We start from the raw sequence: 17522 nt of genomic DNA, 5'->3' as shown, positions 1-17522 counted from the left end.
CTCTCGTATTAAGACAAAACTAACTGCATGAAGGGCAACTGCCAGATAAGCGAACAACACTTCATCCACCTCAGGATTAGACATGATAGGCGACCTGGATAGGTACTCCTTCAACTGCTGAAACGCCACAGCACATTCCTCGATCCATTCAAATCTTTTCCACTTATGCAGTAGACGGAAAAAGGGACGACACCTCTCGGCCGATCTGGAGATAAATCGGTTCAAAGCAGCAGTCATTCTTGTCAGTTTCTACACCTCTTTTGGATTCCGAGGTGCTTGTAAATCGTTGATGGCCTTAATCTGATCTGGGTTCACTTCAATTCCTTTATAAGTCACCATGTATCCCAAGAACCTCCCGGAGCCTACACCAAAGGAACACTTTGAAGCATTTAGACGTAGCTTATGCTTTCTCAGTATTCCGAAGATGTTCATAAGATCTTCCACATGCTCGGACACCACTTTACTCTTCACCACCATGTCATCGATATAGACTTCAATGCTTCTACCCAGTTGTGGTTCGAACATTTTAGTCATCATCCGTTGGTAGGTAGATCCAGCATTTTTCAAACCAAAGGGCATCACTTTGTAGTGATAGTTTCCAATAGAGGTGACAAAGGCAGTCTTCTCTTTATCATCCAATGCTAGCTATATTTGGTGATATCCTTGGAAGGCATTCAAGAAACTCATCCTAGGATGACCAACGGTTGCATCCACCAACTGGTCTATCTTTGGTATGGGAAATGGATCCTTGGGACAAGCCTTGTTGAGGTCCGTGAAGTCCACGCACACTCGCCACCTTCCTGTCTTCTTCTTTACCACCACCGTATTGGCCAACCATTCAGGATAAAAAAACTTCTTTGATAGCCCCAGCCTACTTGAGTTTAGTCTCCTCACTTCTGACAATTTCAGCGTGCTCTTTTGATGGTCGCCGAGGTGGTTGTCTTTTGGGAATTACGGAAGGATTCACATTGAGTCGATGACAAATGAAATTCAGATCTATACCTGGGGCTTCATATGGGCTCCATGCGAACACATCCACATTTGCTTTAAGGAATTCCAGCAATCGCTCCTTCTCTTGCAAAGGCAGTTTAGCCCTAACCTGGAAGAACTTTTCCGGATCATCAGCAACAATTACCCTCTCCAAATCTTCACATTTTACCTCGTTGACTGGTCCATCTAAGGGTAATGCTGGGGGTTTTAATTGCTATAATCCATTATCAGCGGTGGCCGAGGTCTCTGCCTCTGGCCGATGTTGTATAGCCGCTACCAGGCATTGCCGAGCTGCAACCTGGCTTCCTACTATCTCTAATACTTGGCCTCTAGATGGGTACTTCACTTTCTGATGTAGAGTAGATAAGACTGCTCCCAGGGTATGAAGCCAAGGTCTGCCCATTATAGCCGTGTATGGAGAGAAAACATCTACAACAATGAAATCCACCTCCACCACATCCATACCATTTTGCACGGGTAGTCTGATCTGTCCCTTTAGAGCGACCATCTTTCCCTCAAAACTCACCAGAGGGGAACTGTAGGCTGCTAAGTCCTCTGGCCTCAGACCTTGCCCTTTATACAAATCTGGGTACATTATATCAACAGCACTACCTTGATCAATCATCACCCTTTTAACATCGTACCCACCAATTCTCAGCATGACCACCAGAGCATCATCATGGGACCGTATGGTTCCAACCTTATCCTCATCCAAAAAGCCCAAAATCAGGGGGGCGTCCGCCCTGGCTCTCTTCGACGCTTGGCAATGATCCTCGGCCGGAGGTCGGAACACCGACAGTACCTTGGAATGACAAGATCCAGTCCTCCGAGGGTGGCGAAGATATTGATTATTGTGCCAAGGGGGAGTCTTGAAAAAGCGTCCCCAAGCATCTCTGGGCCTGCCTGGCCTCCCCTACCACTAGAATGGTGCAAGAGTTGCTTCAATTTCCCTTATTGGACTAGCTGCTCCAAATAGTCCCATAAATTCCTGCAATCTTCCGTCGTGTGCCCATGATCTTGATGATAGTGGCAATATAGGTTCGGGTTGCGTTTCTTAGGCTCTCCTGCCATCTTGTTTGGCCATTTAAAAAAGGGCTCATTCTTTATCTTCTCCAATACCTGTTGCACCGGCTCCCGATACACTCTATTGACCATCTGGGTGTCAGAAGAACCTGATTGCCCCCCGAAGTCTTTCCGTGGTCGGTTACTATTGTAACGGTTCGACCTGAAATCCCTTCTCTCCTGAGGGATTACCTTAGCTTTTTCTTTTCCCTGAAGTTGGTCCTCTTCTACTCTTCTGTACTTATCAATCCTATTCATCAACTGGTGTACATTGGTAACAGGTTTACCAGTTAGAGATTTCCTTAAATCATGCTCGGCTGGAAGGCCAGCCTTGAAAGTATTGATGGCCACATCATCATGCTCTCCCTCTATTTCATTAAACATTTCTCAGTATCTATCTAAATAAGTTTTGAGAGTCTCGCCCTCTCGCATGGACATTGACAGCAAGGATCCCAAAGGCCGAGGAACCCTATTGCAAGTGATAAAGCGAGCGCTAAAAGCCCAGGGAAGCTTTTTGAAGGACTCAATAGAATTGGCCTTTAAATCGTTGAACCATCTCATCGCCACCGGACCCAAACTTGATGGAAAAACCTTGCACATCAAGGCCTCATCCCTGGAGTAGATAGCCATCTTTTGGCTAAAATGGCTAACGTGTTCTACTGGGTTTGACCGGCCATCATACAGGGTGAATGTAGGCTGGTGGAATCGCCGAGGAAGGACCGCGTCCTTTATATTCCTTGTGAAGGGTGATTTGGAAACTTGGCTTAACGCTTTGTTCATAGCGTTGTTCTCCAAGCCCCTGCTAGGCGGGCTTTTGTACCTATGTCGATGGCCGTGCTCCTCTTCATAGGAGAAAGTCTCACTAGGCAGAGTTCTGGAGCTCCGCCTATAACTAGCTCCATCTGTCTCCTCGGATGATGGTTCGGAGCAAGGTGGGGAACATTCTCGCCGGGCATGATGCAACTCTCTTTTCAACTCGTCAATCTCACGTTGTAGGTTCCTGTCATGCTTTGCATGGGAAACATGACTCTTCCCACGAGAGTGACTTTTGGTGGTATGAGTTGTGCGCACACTCCCTTCACGACCTTCTCTCCGTTCGGGACTCCGATGGGGATCACCATGCTAGAAGCCCCTCGACTCTGCTTGGTGTGGGTTGGCATCTACCTGAAGTGGTCCTGCTACATAGTGATGCGGACCTGCTTCCTCCATCACGGACGTTGCACCGAATTTCTTTTAAGTTAGATCAAGCTCTCCCCACAGATGGCACCAATTGTAGGGACTCAATTTGTAACGATCCCAAATTCGTATTGGATTCGAACGTTAAAGGCCCAAACAATAAATTTGTAGAGCGTGAATGTCAAAGAACTAGGTTAACTCCAAAATAAATACGATAAAACTTAACGTTTATAGATGGACTAGCACTAATATCACGATCAATTTCTCCTTGAAACCAATTCAGTTCTTTGTTTCATATGATTTTCTTCTAAGTACTCTTTGTTTTTAGAAGTTCCGATCCCTTCTCTCAATGCATTCTTCCATGTTATATACTGCCCTCTTGGTGTCATTTTCACCACACACGTGTAGGTTAGGTTCGGGGGATCCCTTCCTCTCTCATCCAACACCTTTTAGAACCTCCAACCAGCAGCTGTAAGGCTGCCTCATCACTGTTCAGGTATCACCTCCACATTAATGCGGCTAGAGAGTTGATTGAAAGGCAATTAATGCGGAGGCAGCTGTTGTTAACGATATTTGTTTACCTTTTCTTTCTTATCCTTGGTCCCATGTCTCACTTTTAGTGGTAACGTAGTTCCGAAGTGTGTTTGTAACAATGTGGCGTTCAGGTCGTCCTCGGACTCATATTGCCGAGAAGGATTTTATCCTCGGACAAATACTGAACTCACCTCACGTGATATCTACTCTTCCTTTCGTTTGGTTACCCTTATAACCTGATATGGACCTCCTCGGATGGGCCACAGGCCCAATTAACACGATTTTAATAATTTATTGATTAATCGGCCCCCACACTCACTATTTGGCGCATTAGGCTTTTTCTTTCAAGTACAGACAATAACTATTTTCACCTAAAAAAAAAAAGATTAATGATTATAATGACACATTTGAAAGGTTATGGATTATTTTTAAAAATGGGACAAAGGTTTAGGAAAAAAATGATAATAATAAAAAAAGCATGTATATATATGTGTGTGTATATACTTGTAATATATCCATACGATGCATGAATTTATAATAAATTTTATGTAAAAGAAAAAGTATATCATAAAAATAATACCGAAACTATCATAAGCTACTTGAAATTCTAAATTAATTATCATAATACATACATATATTAAGTCACTTGATGTAAGAACAATATGTAGTGTGCGATTTCTAATATGTTAAAATATAAAATTATGATAGATGATTAAAATAATTAAAATAAATATTAAATTTGATTTCAAATTTATGCTCCGTTTGTTTCGATGTAAAGAAAATATTTTACCATGTTTGTTTTGTTGTAAAATCTTGTTAAACGTAAAACATTTTACAGTCAAACTGAAAATTAAGGCAAGAAGAAGTAAAATGGCTACACTCAAAACAAGTGTAAAACATTTTACATCTCACGCTCAATTGCTGAGCTCCTCTAAACCCCAAACGTCACCATTGTCATTGCCACTAGAGGCGGTGTGCTCCTTTTATCTCACCATTTTTTGATCTCACTGCCACTAGAGGTTCTCAAGTTTTGATCTAAGTTTTTGGCTTCATGGGTTTTTGTGTTTTCAATATGGGTTTGTGAGATTTTTTTGGCTCTCTTTTCGGTGGTTATTGGAATGGTTTAGTCGGATTTGTGCTGATTTGGTGGTTTAATGTTCATATATTATGGATTGCTGGTGATTTTTATGCTTAGATTTGTGGTTTAATGCTTAGATTTTTAGGTGGTGGCTATCTTTTTTCTCTCTTCCATATCTGGTTTTGGGGGTGGTTGGTGGTGGTTTGCATTTTCGTATGTTTTGTCATTCCAAACACTTAAAAATATCTTCATAGTAAAATTTTTTACATTTAAAAATATTTTTCATCAAAACAAACGAGGCGTCAAAAAATTGATGTATCACAATTTACCAAAAAAAAAAAAATCAAATATTTAGGTGATTGAAGCCCACACATCACATTTATCACCATATCACTTTTTAAATTTTTTATAATAAAATTTGTAACATGTCTTAATAAGATAAAAATAATTTTGAATTTCTTCAAATTTAATAATTTGAATTTTAGATAAATTAAATTATCCTACTAACCACACCTTTTCGAATTCAATTTTTATAATGAACTTGTTTGAGTTGTTTCTTAAAAAAAAAAAAGAAGTTTATAATGAAATTTAACTTTCCCCCCAATTAAAACTCAACACGTGTATGAAAGCTTTATAGACCCAAGGGGGGTGATTTGGTCATGTACTTAAAGCACAAGGTTATTTGAATCGAAACACTTCTGGCGGATCATTGATCTTTGAGAATAGTTCTCTCTGTAACGTTTCTACTTCTAGGGTTCTTTCTCTTTCTTGATAACAAACAAGTTGATCTTCACTTCAGGTACCTCACTCTTTTTCTCTATGTTCCTTTTCTTTATTATTATTATTATTATAAAACATTATATTCATGGATGTTTGTCTTATGTTAGGTTGTCCCTTTCGAAGGTTTTAATTCCTCAAATTTCGGAATTTCCTAGTACAGAGTTGTCTCTGCTCTGTTTTTGTCTCTGTTCGATATTTGGGCATTTGTTTTGGTTCGAAAACTTGCCAATAGGGTAGTGAAAAAAATTTGATCTTTTTTTGCTTTTCATGGGTTTGGGTCTGGAAATGTCTGAGGCTGAGGAGATATTAGCGTGGTGGACAAATGGGTTCATTTTAAATTTTCATTTTTATTTATTTTTTATTTTTTTAAGTTTAGAGTTTGGCAATGGTTTCTTGATGTTTACAAATGAAGATCAGCCATTACTGTAGGACTTGTGCTGTTTTGCACGTTAAAGAAAGTGCGTGTTGAAAATGTGGCTTGTTTGGAATTTCTCTTCTAAACCAAAAAGAGTTTGTTTAGGGCCTCTGTAAATGTAAACCAATGTCCCCAATGTGACTTTTTTCACTCTACGTGGTCCATACAACCAAATGATTGAATTTAATTGGCGTGCCTAAGATGCAACACCTAAGGAACTGTATGTAAGTTTTGCCCATAGTGGAAAATTTGAGTAGAATAATAGCATGGGGAAGGGAAGGGAAAGACTAATTCATTGGGCAAATTTGGTCCCAATGTAAATGTCACATTGGGTACATTGGTTTAACAAGGCCTTACATAAACTCTTTTAGTTTTGAAGAGAAAATCCAAAGAAGTCACATTTTTCCTGCTCACTTTAATGTGCAGAAGTTTGTTGTTTCCTATACATCTAAATGTAGGCCCTAAACTTAAGTAGAGACGAGTGGTCTTTTCTCTATGTAAGGCTAGAGACAACTTTGGAGGTTTAAATTGTAGCATTATTTGCTCTATAGTCTATATTGACTTTCGGATTGTTTTTGGAAGGTTTGGTGGCAAATAGATTTTTTGAAATGAATTGAATTCAATGTGGATCATTTGAAAATTGTGATTTTGCATATTTCTAAGTGACCTTTTCCTTTATGGGATGTTAACATATTAAAGAAGCTCTGAGGCTTAAATTTTTAACTAGAAGTTTTGTTTTTTGACAGTTTAAGTTTTGAGACTTGTTATGAGATGCACCAGGAATAAAAGACATGGCATCTGCCAGTGAAAGTAATGTTGGCCTATTCTGAGTAATATTAACTTACCTTTGTGAAAACCAAACAAAAAGCTGTAGAAGGCTAGTATAGATGATTTTCATTCCTATAATCTGTTTTTGCTTTAGGATATAATTATAAATTCTTTACTAATTAATTTTTTTTTTAATTTTTGAATTTCGTATAATCTTTGTCAGCTTTTAGTTTTTTTAGTTTTATAGTTTGTTTTAGCTTACAGCATACTTCCTAGGAAATTAAGAATATTATGTGAGGGAATTATCTTCTAGATTTGATGGACTACAGGTACTTGACATATATTTTTGGTGGTTCGAATCAGAAAATGTCTAGTGGAGGGGTTCCAGGTGGGGCTCCAACAAAGATTATTAATGTTGGAGCTTCTTGCCAAAGTAACCATGGAATGAACCATACGGCTTCCCATCAGGAGAATGCCTGCAATGCAGTTGTTGAAAGGTGATTAAAAGTTTCTTATGTGTCATGCTTTTCATTTTTCTTAGTACCAATATGTTAGCAGCTGAACAGAAGTTACTGTGTTACAGTATTTTTATATAAGAATTTTTATGGGAAGCAATAATTGGCACTTTTCGACTATAGAGAGCTGGTTCTTTAGGCTTCTCAATTTTGATTGTGTTCTTTCTTTTTACCCAAAATAAATAAATAAATAAATAGAGCAGCAAAGAAGAAAAGGGAATCAAGAATTATTGGTGGAGGACTGCGCCAGTTCAGTGTTATAGGTGTGTACAACCTAAATTGATTTACTGCAACCTGTCTTTCTTAAATTTGTGCTTTAGCATATTTTCTCAGTTCAATCATGAAATCTACCAACCGTAGGGATGTTGAAGCCTGAATGGTTTGTTCATGGTTTAATGATTGTCAATAGTACGACTGGTAATTCTTTGCCATGTAAACAATTTGTTTTTGTTCTTTTTCTCAGTTTGTCAGAAGTTGCAGAGCAAGGTTAGGACTACATATAATCAGGTATATTTTATGTTTTAATTGAAAATGTGAAGATTGTTTTAGTGAAGAAGCTTTTTGGAAGAGAATCAAGAGCTCCCTATGTGCTAATTGTCTCCTTGATCAAATTAAATAAGTTTTTTTGGCATTTTTTCTGATCACGAATATTTTACATTTACTTCAATGGTGATTTTGGGATTTCACTTTGACCATCCAAACAAAAATCATGCTTACTCAACTTGAGCAATCTATTGAGATTTGAGAAGCCATAGTTTAATGTTGTATATTGTGCAATTTCGAAGCCAATAAATTTATCTGAAATGGCATTTCCTCCTTCCATAATAATGGGATGGAGGGTAAGTCATGGGTTCTAGACCCATTGAGCGCATGAATAACTTACCAATAAAAAATATTATGCAAATAAAGTGAAATTTCAGGTTGAAAGCTAGATTGCTCTATTTGATTAGAATCTTAAGTAATATCATAGCATAAGTCATTCCTTTTGGTGGTCTACGATTGTGGAACATGCCATGTTGTTTTTCTTAAAATCGTTGGGTAATGCATCATGGAAAATAATCTGTCACTTTATTTCTTAAGTACACAGGGCTTAATTTCAGGTTTATCTATAGATCATGCAATTGGCCTTATAGGGTCCAAGCAAAAAGAAAAAAGAAAATGTACTTATGGGGAACGATATATTCCACTTCTCTAAATAAGCACCCCCCCAATATGAGTCCAACAATGTTTGTTCATATATTTTCACTGGGACTTGTAGAAGAGTCTTTGCCTTTTCTGATTGATTACCTTGTGTACTTTTAATTTTTAAATTTGGTGGATTGGTTGATGAGGTCCAGGTTGCAGATGAAATAATTGCAGATTTTGCTGGAACACATAGTGATACAGTAGTGCCTTTGGAGGTTCAGTTCAACTCAATAATTAAACATTTTCTTTTTGCTTCAAGCTACTTTATTATGTTGTGAAATGACATTTTGGTTAATCAGTCTGATGAGAAGAATATAAGACGACGGGTATATGATGCACTAAATGTTCTTATGGCGATGGATATCATTGCCAGAGACAAAAAGGAAATCTGGTGGAAGGGACTCCCAGAAACAAATATGAAGGATTTGGAAGAGCTTAAGGTTGGTAAGCAACCTCATTTTTTATTTACTTAAATTACACTACAAAATTTATGGGACCTCTCTCTCTCTCTCTCTCTCATACACACACACACACACACACATGCACATGAACACACTAATGAATCCCAGAATATTTAAATAATCTGACTGTGTTAATTTTGTTGCTGTTTCTATGCAGGCCTTGCGTGCTGAGATGATGAATAGGATTGGAAAAAAAGTAGCCTACATGAAAGATATAGAAGAACAGGTAATGTTATGTGATGATGCTTTATAAATTTGTCATTTGATGATTATGTTAGATTTTTAAAACTAAAAAAAATTATTTGAAGAATAATTATTTTACTGTTACCTAGGTGCAGTCTGCAACTCCACACCAGTGTTTTATGTATTCTTTTAAGTGAGATTGGTATCTGTATTGAACATTCTCAATTCTACATATCAGTTAATAGTTTTAACAGTCCTCTTTGTCTTCCCATGTAGCTTAAATCTATCATGTGATTTTTGTCATCATCTCTGATTAATTTATTGAGTATTTGTGATAATACAAGATCATTAATATGCTTAATGCTGTCAACAGTGTGTCTAATTAATGCTAAATAAGTAGAAATATTGTAGCTCTCAAAGTTACAGCTTATTCTTTGTATTCGAAGTTTTTAAAACCATGGTATAAGACCCTCATTTTTATGCTAATCATGTACATGATATTGGCAAAGATCATTTTGGGTGTTGATATTTCTTTCTCCAAAAGGTAAATGGGTAAGTAGGTCTATGTGTCAAACTGGGAGCATTTAATTGATGTCCTTAGTTTGTTTCTTGTGCATTTTAATCTTATACAAACATTATAAGAAAATCCGTCATTGGAGTAACCTTTTAGAATTTCCTCCGCTTATAAGTTCTAGGGGGAGGGTGAGGTCATGGGTTCTAGACCTATTACCGCATTTGTAACTTACCAATGAAAAAATGTATAGAAATAATTATTAAATTCCAAAAGCTAAGTATTATGTGGAATGATGGCATGTAAATAGGGCTTCAGTTTTTAGCAAATAGATACTCCTTTCACTTTACATAAAAGATATAATGAAGTTGAAACTTGACAATAGTATACTCCACATGATTCATAAACTATTCCTACATTCATGTCATGTTATACGACCTATTTTCCATATTTCAGAAATTTCAATTAGTTAGGATTATATACACCAATATTTTTGAATCTACAGGATATATTCATGGCATTTGGATGAGACTGGTAGGCTCAAGGGTTTAATACTTACTGCATATACAAACAAAGAAAAGTTAGAATGACAGTTTATACTTATTTATTACTCTGCTTTCCATGTTCTCAATTCTTTTAATGAAATGATTTTTATTTTTATTTTTAAATTCTTGTTAGTGAAATTATTATACCTTTTTTGTGTGTGTGTGTTCTCAACCGTTTTGTGGGGAAAAAAAAAGATTGTAGGTCTCCAGAATTTGATGGCACGCAATCGTCAGTTACTTGAGTGTGGAAGTGCCTCTCCAGAAGGAAGATTTTCTTTGCCTTTTCTACTGGTTCAAGTATATATTTTCGTTCAATCTATATGTTTTTTTTGTTTTAATAAATAAGTTTGTTTGTTTTGCATTAGTTGAAATTTGAAACATTATTGCTGTTCTGTTCTGCATTTCCACCTTATTCTATTTCTGAAACTATTTATCTTGTTTATGGTTAGGATGAACTGGAAACTTATGCTTGCATTGTTAATGCAATCTTCTTTAGAGCTTAGAAATCCCTAATGTTTTCTGCTAAAAGCATACAAGCTTTTTTTTATATTGTAATGAAAACGTTTAAATATAAGGCCCAATCTCTGCCCCTTTAATAATTTCTTTTGTTAAGTAGCCCCTTCAATAACTACTGAAGATAACTGAAAGTTTTATTCTACTTGAACAAAAAAAAATCAAAATTTTCTGAAAACCTTTTATCTTGTTAAAATGCAAGTAGGAAAAGTTACGTTAGTGGTTTGGAATTATGAAATACATTCTAGTTGTCAGTTTCTGTTTATGTGGGCAGTGCATTACCTAATTGTAACCTCTCTTTCTCTCTCTAGACAACCCCTCATGCTACGGTTGAGATAGAGATTTCTGAAGACATGCAATTGGTGCACTTTGACTTTAATAGGTGCAAGTAATTTGCCTTATTATGAAGAGAATTTAATGTTGTTCTTGGTAATGAATCTCATATTACTCTGTTTCATTTGATAGTTCACCCTTCTCCTTGCATGATGATGCTTCCGTTCTGAAGATGATGCAGTACAACCAACAGCCAGAATGTAGAGATGTTTCTCCAAGTTCTTTTATGCAGTCTTCTTCAAGCTCAGGCACTTCTCAAGGCCCCAAACCCTTTCATTGGAACTCTGAAACACACTCTCTGAGATGAACATATATTGGAAAGCATAAGTAGGTTTGTTGTAATGTAAGAAGGGAAAAGAAATAGGAAAAGCACACGTTTAAATGCATCTCAGCTGATGTTTATACGTCAATATATTTTGTTGTTTAAAATTGTTTTTGGATATCAGCAGCAGTTGCATGTTTGCTTTTGATTTTTAGGCTGAAGAGAGCCTTGTAAATGGCAATGTGTTAACATGTAACATGTTTTTGGGCAATACAATTGGAGTTTATCGCATCATTAGCTTCTAATGCTGTATCACAAAAGATGACCGTCAAACTGTTTATTGTGTTATGCATGGGATTTGAACACGCACAGTATCATATGATCAACGATATCTCTTTATTTATTTATTTATTATTATGGTTTTTTGAAATTAGGGGTGGGACATGGGAGGTGATATTTTTAAATGAAAAAAAAAAAAAAAAGGTAGGAGGTTTTCGAAGGTTGTCATAATAACATCCTACCTACTGAGCGTTGAGCCATAGCTAACTTAGCCTCACTAGGACACCAATGGCACTAAGCTAGTGTTTTACAAATAATCCATAGGTGATTCCCATTGCAAGAGTAAAACCCAGGACCTATTGCCTGTTAAACTCTTTGGAGTGAACCTGGTGACCATTGAACCACTGCCCGTGGTGGTAGTGGTGGGTATGGTAGGTGATTCTTGATTGGTAAGGGGTCCTTACTCCTTAGCATTCATCTATTGTGAAAATAGTTGTCCTTAGCATTGCTCTGTATTGGTAAATATGTTGCAGAAAAAAATGACTTGAAGTATACCACTCGCCTGATTAGCTTTCTTCTAGATGTGATCATAGTTAATAGGTGTTCAGCTTATCTTAGGGTTTGAGAGGATTATATGAAGGTATAGCTTATACAGATCGTGGACCAGATTATATGCACTACAAACTCAGTGATGAGTGAGTTTTCTTGTTTGTAGCGGTCTACGTTGATTTTTATTTATTTTTTAATTGTTGAAAAAGATATTCATTATTGAGCACCAAAAAGAAAGATTACATAAACGAAGAATATGCTTATTTAAGAATTTCTTATTTTCGGTAACTTATTTATGTAATGTGAGACAAAAAGTCAAAAGTTAGATTATTTAAAATAAAACTGAGACAAAAAGTAATATAAAACTTACCATCAGCACATGAAATAAGTAAAAAGTCATCTTATAATTACTTCCCAAACTAACAGAGTAAGAGTATTGTCAAAGGTTAGAGGAACCTGAAATAAGTTAATCATCCCTGCCTCACTTTAAGGATAACTCATGTGCAGCATTGTTTGAGTGCCTACTGATTGCTTAGGTTGTTCCTCGATCATTGAATATATGTAAAAACGGTATCAAAAGAAACAAGGAACTGATTTGAACAATTTGCCCTTTTTCTTTTTGCTTTTCCCAAAATTGGTTGGGGGGAGAAAATTGGTAGGAGAGTAGAATGGAGGAAACTTTGACATGGTGAACAGAGTGTTTGCGAAAATCTAAATGTCAGAGTGTATATATATAAATAATATTAATATATATTTTTGTAATGATTGTCAGTGTTTGTTGGAGCGGAATTTGGTACTTCGATAAGATGGCTCCTGGATGGAAGACGTACGGAATATTAACGAACTTAAGTTCTTTTGTCTTCGTCAAAGAGCAGTCTACTACTCTCATGTCCTAAATTTCTGCCCCTTGTTATTTATTTTGAGTTCTCTACTTTTTTTTTTGTTTTGTTTTGTTCCCCCACCCCCCACCCCAAAAAATAAAAGTCTAAATTTTAACTTTGAATGAGAAGAGAAAGTAATACTGTTAAATAATAAAATAAATATTAAAAAACAAAACAAAATATGGTCAAATACAAAACTATATATATCTAAGGATTGAGCTAATACCAGATACTATTAGAATTTTTTTTTTTCAATTTTATTCCTAAACACAAATATCATTTTCCATCTTTGATTGCTATTTATATCATTGGCAACCTAAAAGAATAAATCTAGATACAACTAATTGCATAATCAATTTCATAATTTATTGACTTGTGCGACTGTAAGTGGTCGACAGTTTTCACTCACCACTAACTTGTGTTATCCTACATTTTTTATTGACTACTCATAATTGCACGAATCAACGAAATTGGATGTGAGAATAGCTGTGTTCATAGTGTTATTGTACTTAAACACTCCATTATACATATAATTATTATAATATATAGGAATATGTTAACAAATGTTTGTAGGGTAATTATTAATAAACCATAATAAAAAAGTTTTGACACCACTTTCATAAGAAATATAAAAAAGCTATCAACAACATTTATTGTTTTGTCAAGATAGTTTTTGACAAGTTGTTGGAAGGAAGCATACATGTTATTAGTTCAAGATAGTTTTTGTAATGGGTAATTCTTGTTGTACATAGTGTATGAAACAATTGAAATTGTGACTTCAAGTCATAATTTCAAACTTGATATCATTTTAGTTGTTTCATATAGTGTGTGTACGTACACACAATGTGCAACAATCACTACTCTTTTGTAATTTATTTAAGAGAAGTAACTAGTGCACATATCTAATTAAGTGTGCACATATATAGTACATGCATGTTATAAGAGAACTCGTGACTTTAAGTCATGATTTCGAAGTTCAAAATCATGACTTAAAGTACGCACACACACTATGTGCAACACTTACTACTCTTTTGTAATGTAATATATCCAAGAGAAATGATTAATGCACACAGTTAAGTGTATGCATAGTACATACAACTACATTTTACAAGGAAACTCATGACTTAAAGTAACTAGTTCTCTTATAAACTGTAGCATGACCATGCTCTGTGTACACTAGAGTGTGTGTAATAGATACCAACCTTTATCCGATTAAAAAAAAAAAGTGGGAGAAAAGGAAATACCGAAAGAGAATTGTAAGGGGAGAGTGTTAGGACGCACTTGAAAGGAGCGTGAGGTGGCACACATCCATATTAATTCGCCATGCAAAATAAAGACCTAAAAGAGTGGGGGGAGGGAACAGAGAGGACCGGGGAAAAGGTTTACTCGGTCGGGACACATCGACTGTTTTGTTTTCACAAATATACAGTACACCACACCAAGCCACCAAGAACTAACTTTTCTTAATTATTAAACAAATTCCTTACCTCAATTTTTCATTCATTACTTTAAGTACTGCAAAATCATTATTAAAACCTTGGTATTGCCTATGTAATATCATTAAATAAACATAGGGCTGGTCTGCACTTTAATTTCTCTCTCTCTCTCTCTCTCTGTCAATGAGACAGACAGACAGTCATACATTTTAACTTTTTCTTCATGCTATGAGAGAAAACCACTTACTATAATCTCTTTCTCTCTTTCTTTTTTTCCAAAGCACAGTACCCATGTACCCAACAGAGCATCGCCAAGAAGCTTATGAGTTAAGAAACATCAACTTCTCTAAACCCTAAAAAGCAATAAAACAAAAAGAGTCTTAGTGAGAAGGAACAAACAAGAACTAAAATTATATATAAATATATCAAAAGGACCCTCCTTTATTTTGCTCCTCATTCCCACCTTCCCTTCCTTTCTCTTTCTCTTTCTTTTTATCTCTCTCTCTCTCTCTCTTTGATGTGATTCTCCACTATTATCTCCAAAAACTTATCAACCTTTTACAAAAGAGAGAAAGAGCAAGAGCCATGGTTTTTTCATCACTCCCAGCTTATCTTGATCCAACCAACTGGCAACAGGTAAGGGTTTTCTTCAATTTGTTCCGATGGTTTCTTTGCCAAAAAAGCCAAAAATTCAAAAGACAAATATTCCTGTTACTTTTCTTATATCTTCTTGAATATACCAGATATTAGATTTATTTATTAAGTTTATTTTTTGTTCACTTTCTTTTTCTTTTTTTTTTGGTTTTACAGCAACAAAATCATCCAACTGGGACTAGTAGCGCAGCAAGTTCCCATCTTCTTCCACCTCCACCACCACCGCCGCCACCCCCACAACCCCATATGGGTGGCGGCGGCGCGGGCTCGATCAGGCCTGGATCCATGGCCGATCGAGCCCGGATGGCCAACATACCGATGCCAGAGACTGCATTAAAATGCCCAAGATGTGACTCCTCAAACACTAAATTTTGCTATTTCAACAACTACAGCCTCACTCAGCCTCGTCACTTCTGCAAGACTTGCAGAAGGTATTGGACAAGAGGGGGTGCTCTCAGAAATGTCCCAGTAGGAGGAGGCTGCAGAAGGAATAAAAGAAGCAAAGGGAGTAGTAGTTCAAAGTCCCCAGCAAGCAGTGCTGATCGCCAATCAGCTAGTGCTGGTTCAGCTAGCTCAATTCCTTCTCATAGTGGAGCTGGAGATATGATGGGCTTGTCCTCACAAGTCCCACAGCTGAGGTTCATGGCTCCTTTGCATCAATATACTGACTTTCCTTCGAGTGAGATTGGCTTGAACTATGGCTTGAATTATGGTCATCCCATGTCAACACCAATGGGACTAGCTGGGGACTTGAATTTTCACTTAGGAAATGCTTTAGGAGGAAGTGGTGGTGGTGGTGGTAGTAGTCATGGGTCTTTGTTATCAGCTGGGGGAGTAGAGCAGTGGCGATTGCAGCAAACACAGCAATTCCCCTTCTTGGGTGGCTTAGATCCTTCACCGGGGTTTTACGAAAGTGGTGTTGATGCTGCATCGGGTTATGTAGGAGCAAGTCAAGGCCGGGCCAAGCAGTCCAATTCAGTGGCGGCTCAGATGGCTTCAGTGAAAATGGAAGATAATCAGGAGCTGAATTTGTCAAGGCAGTTCTTGGGAATCCCAGCTGGGAACGAGCAGTATTGGACTGGTAATACTACTGCATGGACTGATCTTTCTGGTTTTAGCTCTTCTTCCACAGCTACTAGCAATCCCCTATAGGATTTTGCTACCTGCTTGTGGTTTAAGAAGCTCGCCAAGAAGCTTTAAATTGTGGTTTTGTTAGTGTGACTGCAATCAAAGAAAAGTTAACCTTATAGACATAATTCTGTCCATCTATCCATAGAATGAAACTTTAAGCCCCTCGTCCAAGTTCTAGAAATTTGAGGATAAACCAAGAACCTTGTCTCAAGATCAAATGAAAACCCTAGAAATGGTAGTTTTTTTCTTTCTTTCTTTCTTTTTTTTGGGTTCTTCCCAATTAGGTTTTCTTTTTTCGTTTTCTTTATCTTTCTTATTTAGCTTTAGGTTGCCATGTATGATCATGTTTACCATATGAGTGTATGAGTTCATGGATTTTAAACCAATCAGACATATTGATCGATCCAAAGCATTGTGCTATATTATTTGACTGAAGTTCTATGCTGACGCAAACAACATCTTCCTTTAGTGGCACTGATTGTTGCATTATGTTCCAATTTGATTACATAGCATATCAGAAGCAAAATTTTCAGGTCTTCAACTATTCAATATTTCTAGAAACTTCAGCTAATAAGTGTAAATTTCTCCTATAACTTGATCAATTTATGGATGTTGTCATTCGTAACTAAGATCCATTTGGTAGAAAATAGTTAATGCTTTGTGTTTTTAGAATCTTCTTTTTTTCATTATCGAACACACTTCAAAATTTCATGTTCTTATAAGGTACTTAAAGAATGTTGTTATTAGAATATAATTGAAGGTTCTAGCAAAATGGAAAAGGCCAATTAACTTCTGTTATTCATCCAAAAAAGATAGGAGTATTAATAATAATAACTTCAGTCACTGCCAGCACAAAAGTATCATTTTGTTCTCTTCACGTTGAGTGTTGCAGTGTAAAATTTTGGAAGTTAAGGCAAGAGTCAGCGGCAGAATTTGGTATAAGTCCTTTTGTTGATTTTGATTCCATTTTAAAGTTCAAAAGTTAGTCCTCAGAGGAATAATTAACTTACAACAAAATGGTTAAAGGTAAGACTTTGGCAGTCCTTAGCCACTGTACCTAATTAAATCCTTAAATTTAATGTCTTGGATGTATTGACCAACATGTGATATCCTAAATTATGTGGATTCAATGGAATTGAATTGTTTGAGCATGTGTTGAATTCCACATTAAATGTTTATTAGGTAGATTTTGGGTTTATAAGTGATTATGAGAAGATTCAACTATAACTTGACTAGTCTTTTTGAGGTGCGACCATAGATTTCTTCAGAATCTTACAAGGT

The 17522-nt window shown here is 36.5% G+C and overlaps 2 protein-coding genes across 4 annotated transcripts; both read left to right on the top strand.

Annotated features, from left to right (window-relative positions):
• The first annotated feature begins 5502 nt into the window (after nt 1–5502).
• On the top strand, nt 5503–11605 carry LOC126691613 (transcription factor-like protein DPB). Of its 3 annotated transcripts, none has more exons than XM_050386655.1 (10): nt 5503–5643; nt 7137–7300; nt 7517–7581; nt 7782–7825; nt 8656–8718; nt 8803–8943; nt 9122–9190; nt 10399–10500; nt 11028–11098; nt 11182–11605. In XM_050386655.1, the coding sequence occupies exons 2-10, from the start codon at nt 7170–7172 to the stop codon at nt 11354–11356; spliced, it is 861 nt and encodes a 286-aa protein (XP_050242612.1). In that variant the 5' UTR covers nt 5503–5643; nt 7137–7169; the 3' UTR covers nt 11357–11605. The 3 variants fall into 3 exon arrangements, with proteins under 3 accessions (XP_050242612.1, XP_050242613.1, XP_050242611.1); XM_050386656.1 differs by having other exon boundaries at nt 5511–5639; nt 7167–7300; XM_050386654.1 differs by lacking the exon at nt 5503–5643 and having other exon boundaries at nt 6913–7300.
• Nucleotides 11606–14896: 3291 nt separating this feature from the next.
• LOC126691612 (dof zinc finger protein DOF2.4-like) lies at nt 14897–16676 on the top strand. Its single transcript, XM_050386653.1, has 2 exons — nt 14897–15092; nt 15267–16676. Exons 1-2 carry the CDS (start codon nt 15042–15044, stop codon nt 16260–16262), a joined length of 1047 nt encoding a protein of 348 aa, XP_050242610.1. The 5' UTR covers nt 14897–15041; the 3' UTR covers nt 16263–16676.
• Nucleotides 16677–17522: the final 846 nt, after the last annotated feature.

The sequence above is a fragment of the Quercus robur genome, chromosome 7 (genome assembly GCF_932294415.1).
Source record: "Quercus robur chromosome 7, dhQueRobu3.1, whole genome shotgun sequence".
Taxonomy (NCBI): Eukaryota; Viridiplantae; Streptophyta; class Magnoliopsida; order Fagales; family Fagaceae; genus Quercus; species Quercus robur.
The sequence above is the reverse complement of the archived record's forward strand: the minus strand, read 5'-3'. Positions and strand labels throughout refer to the sequence as shown.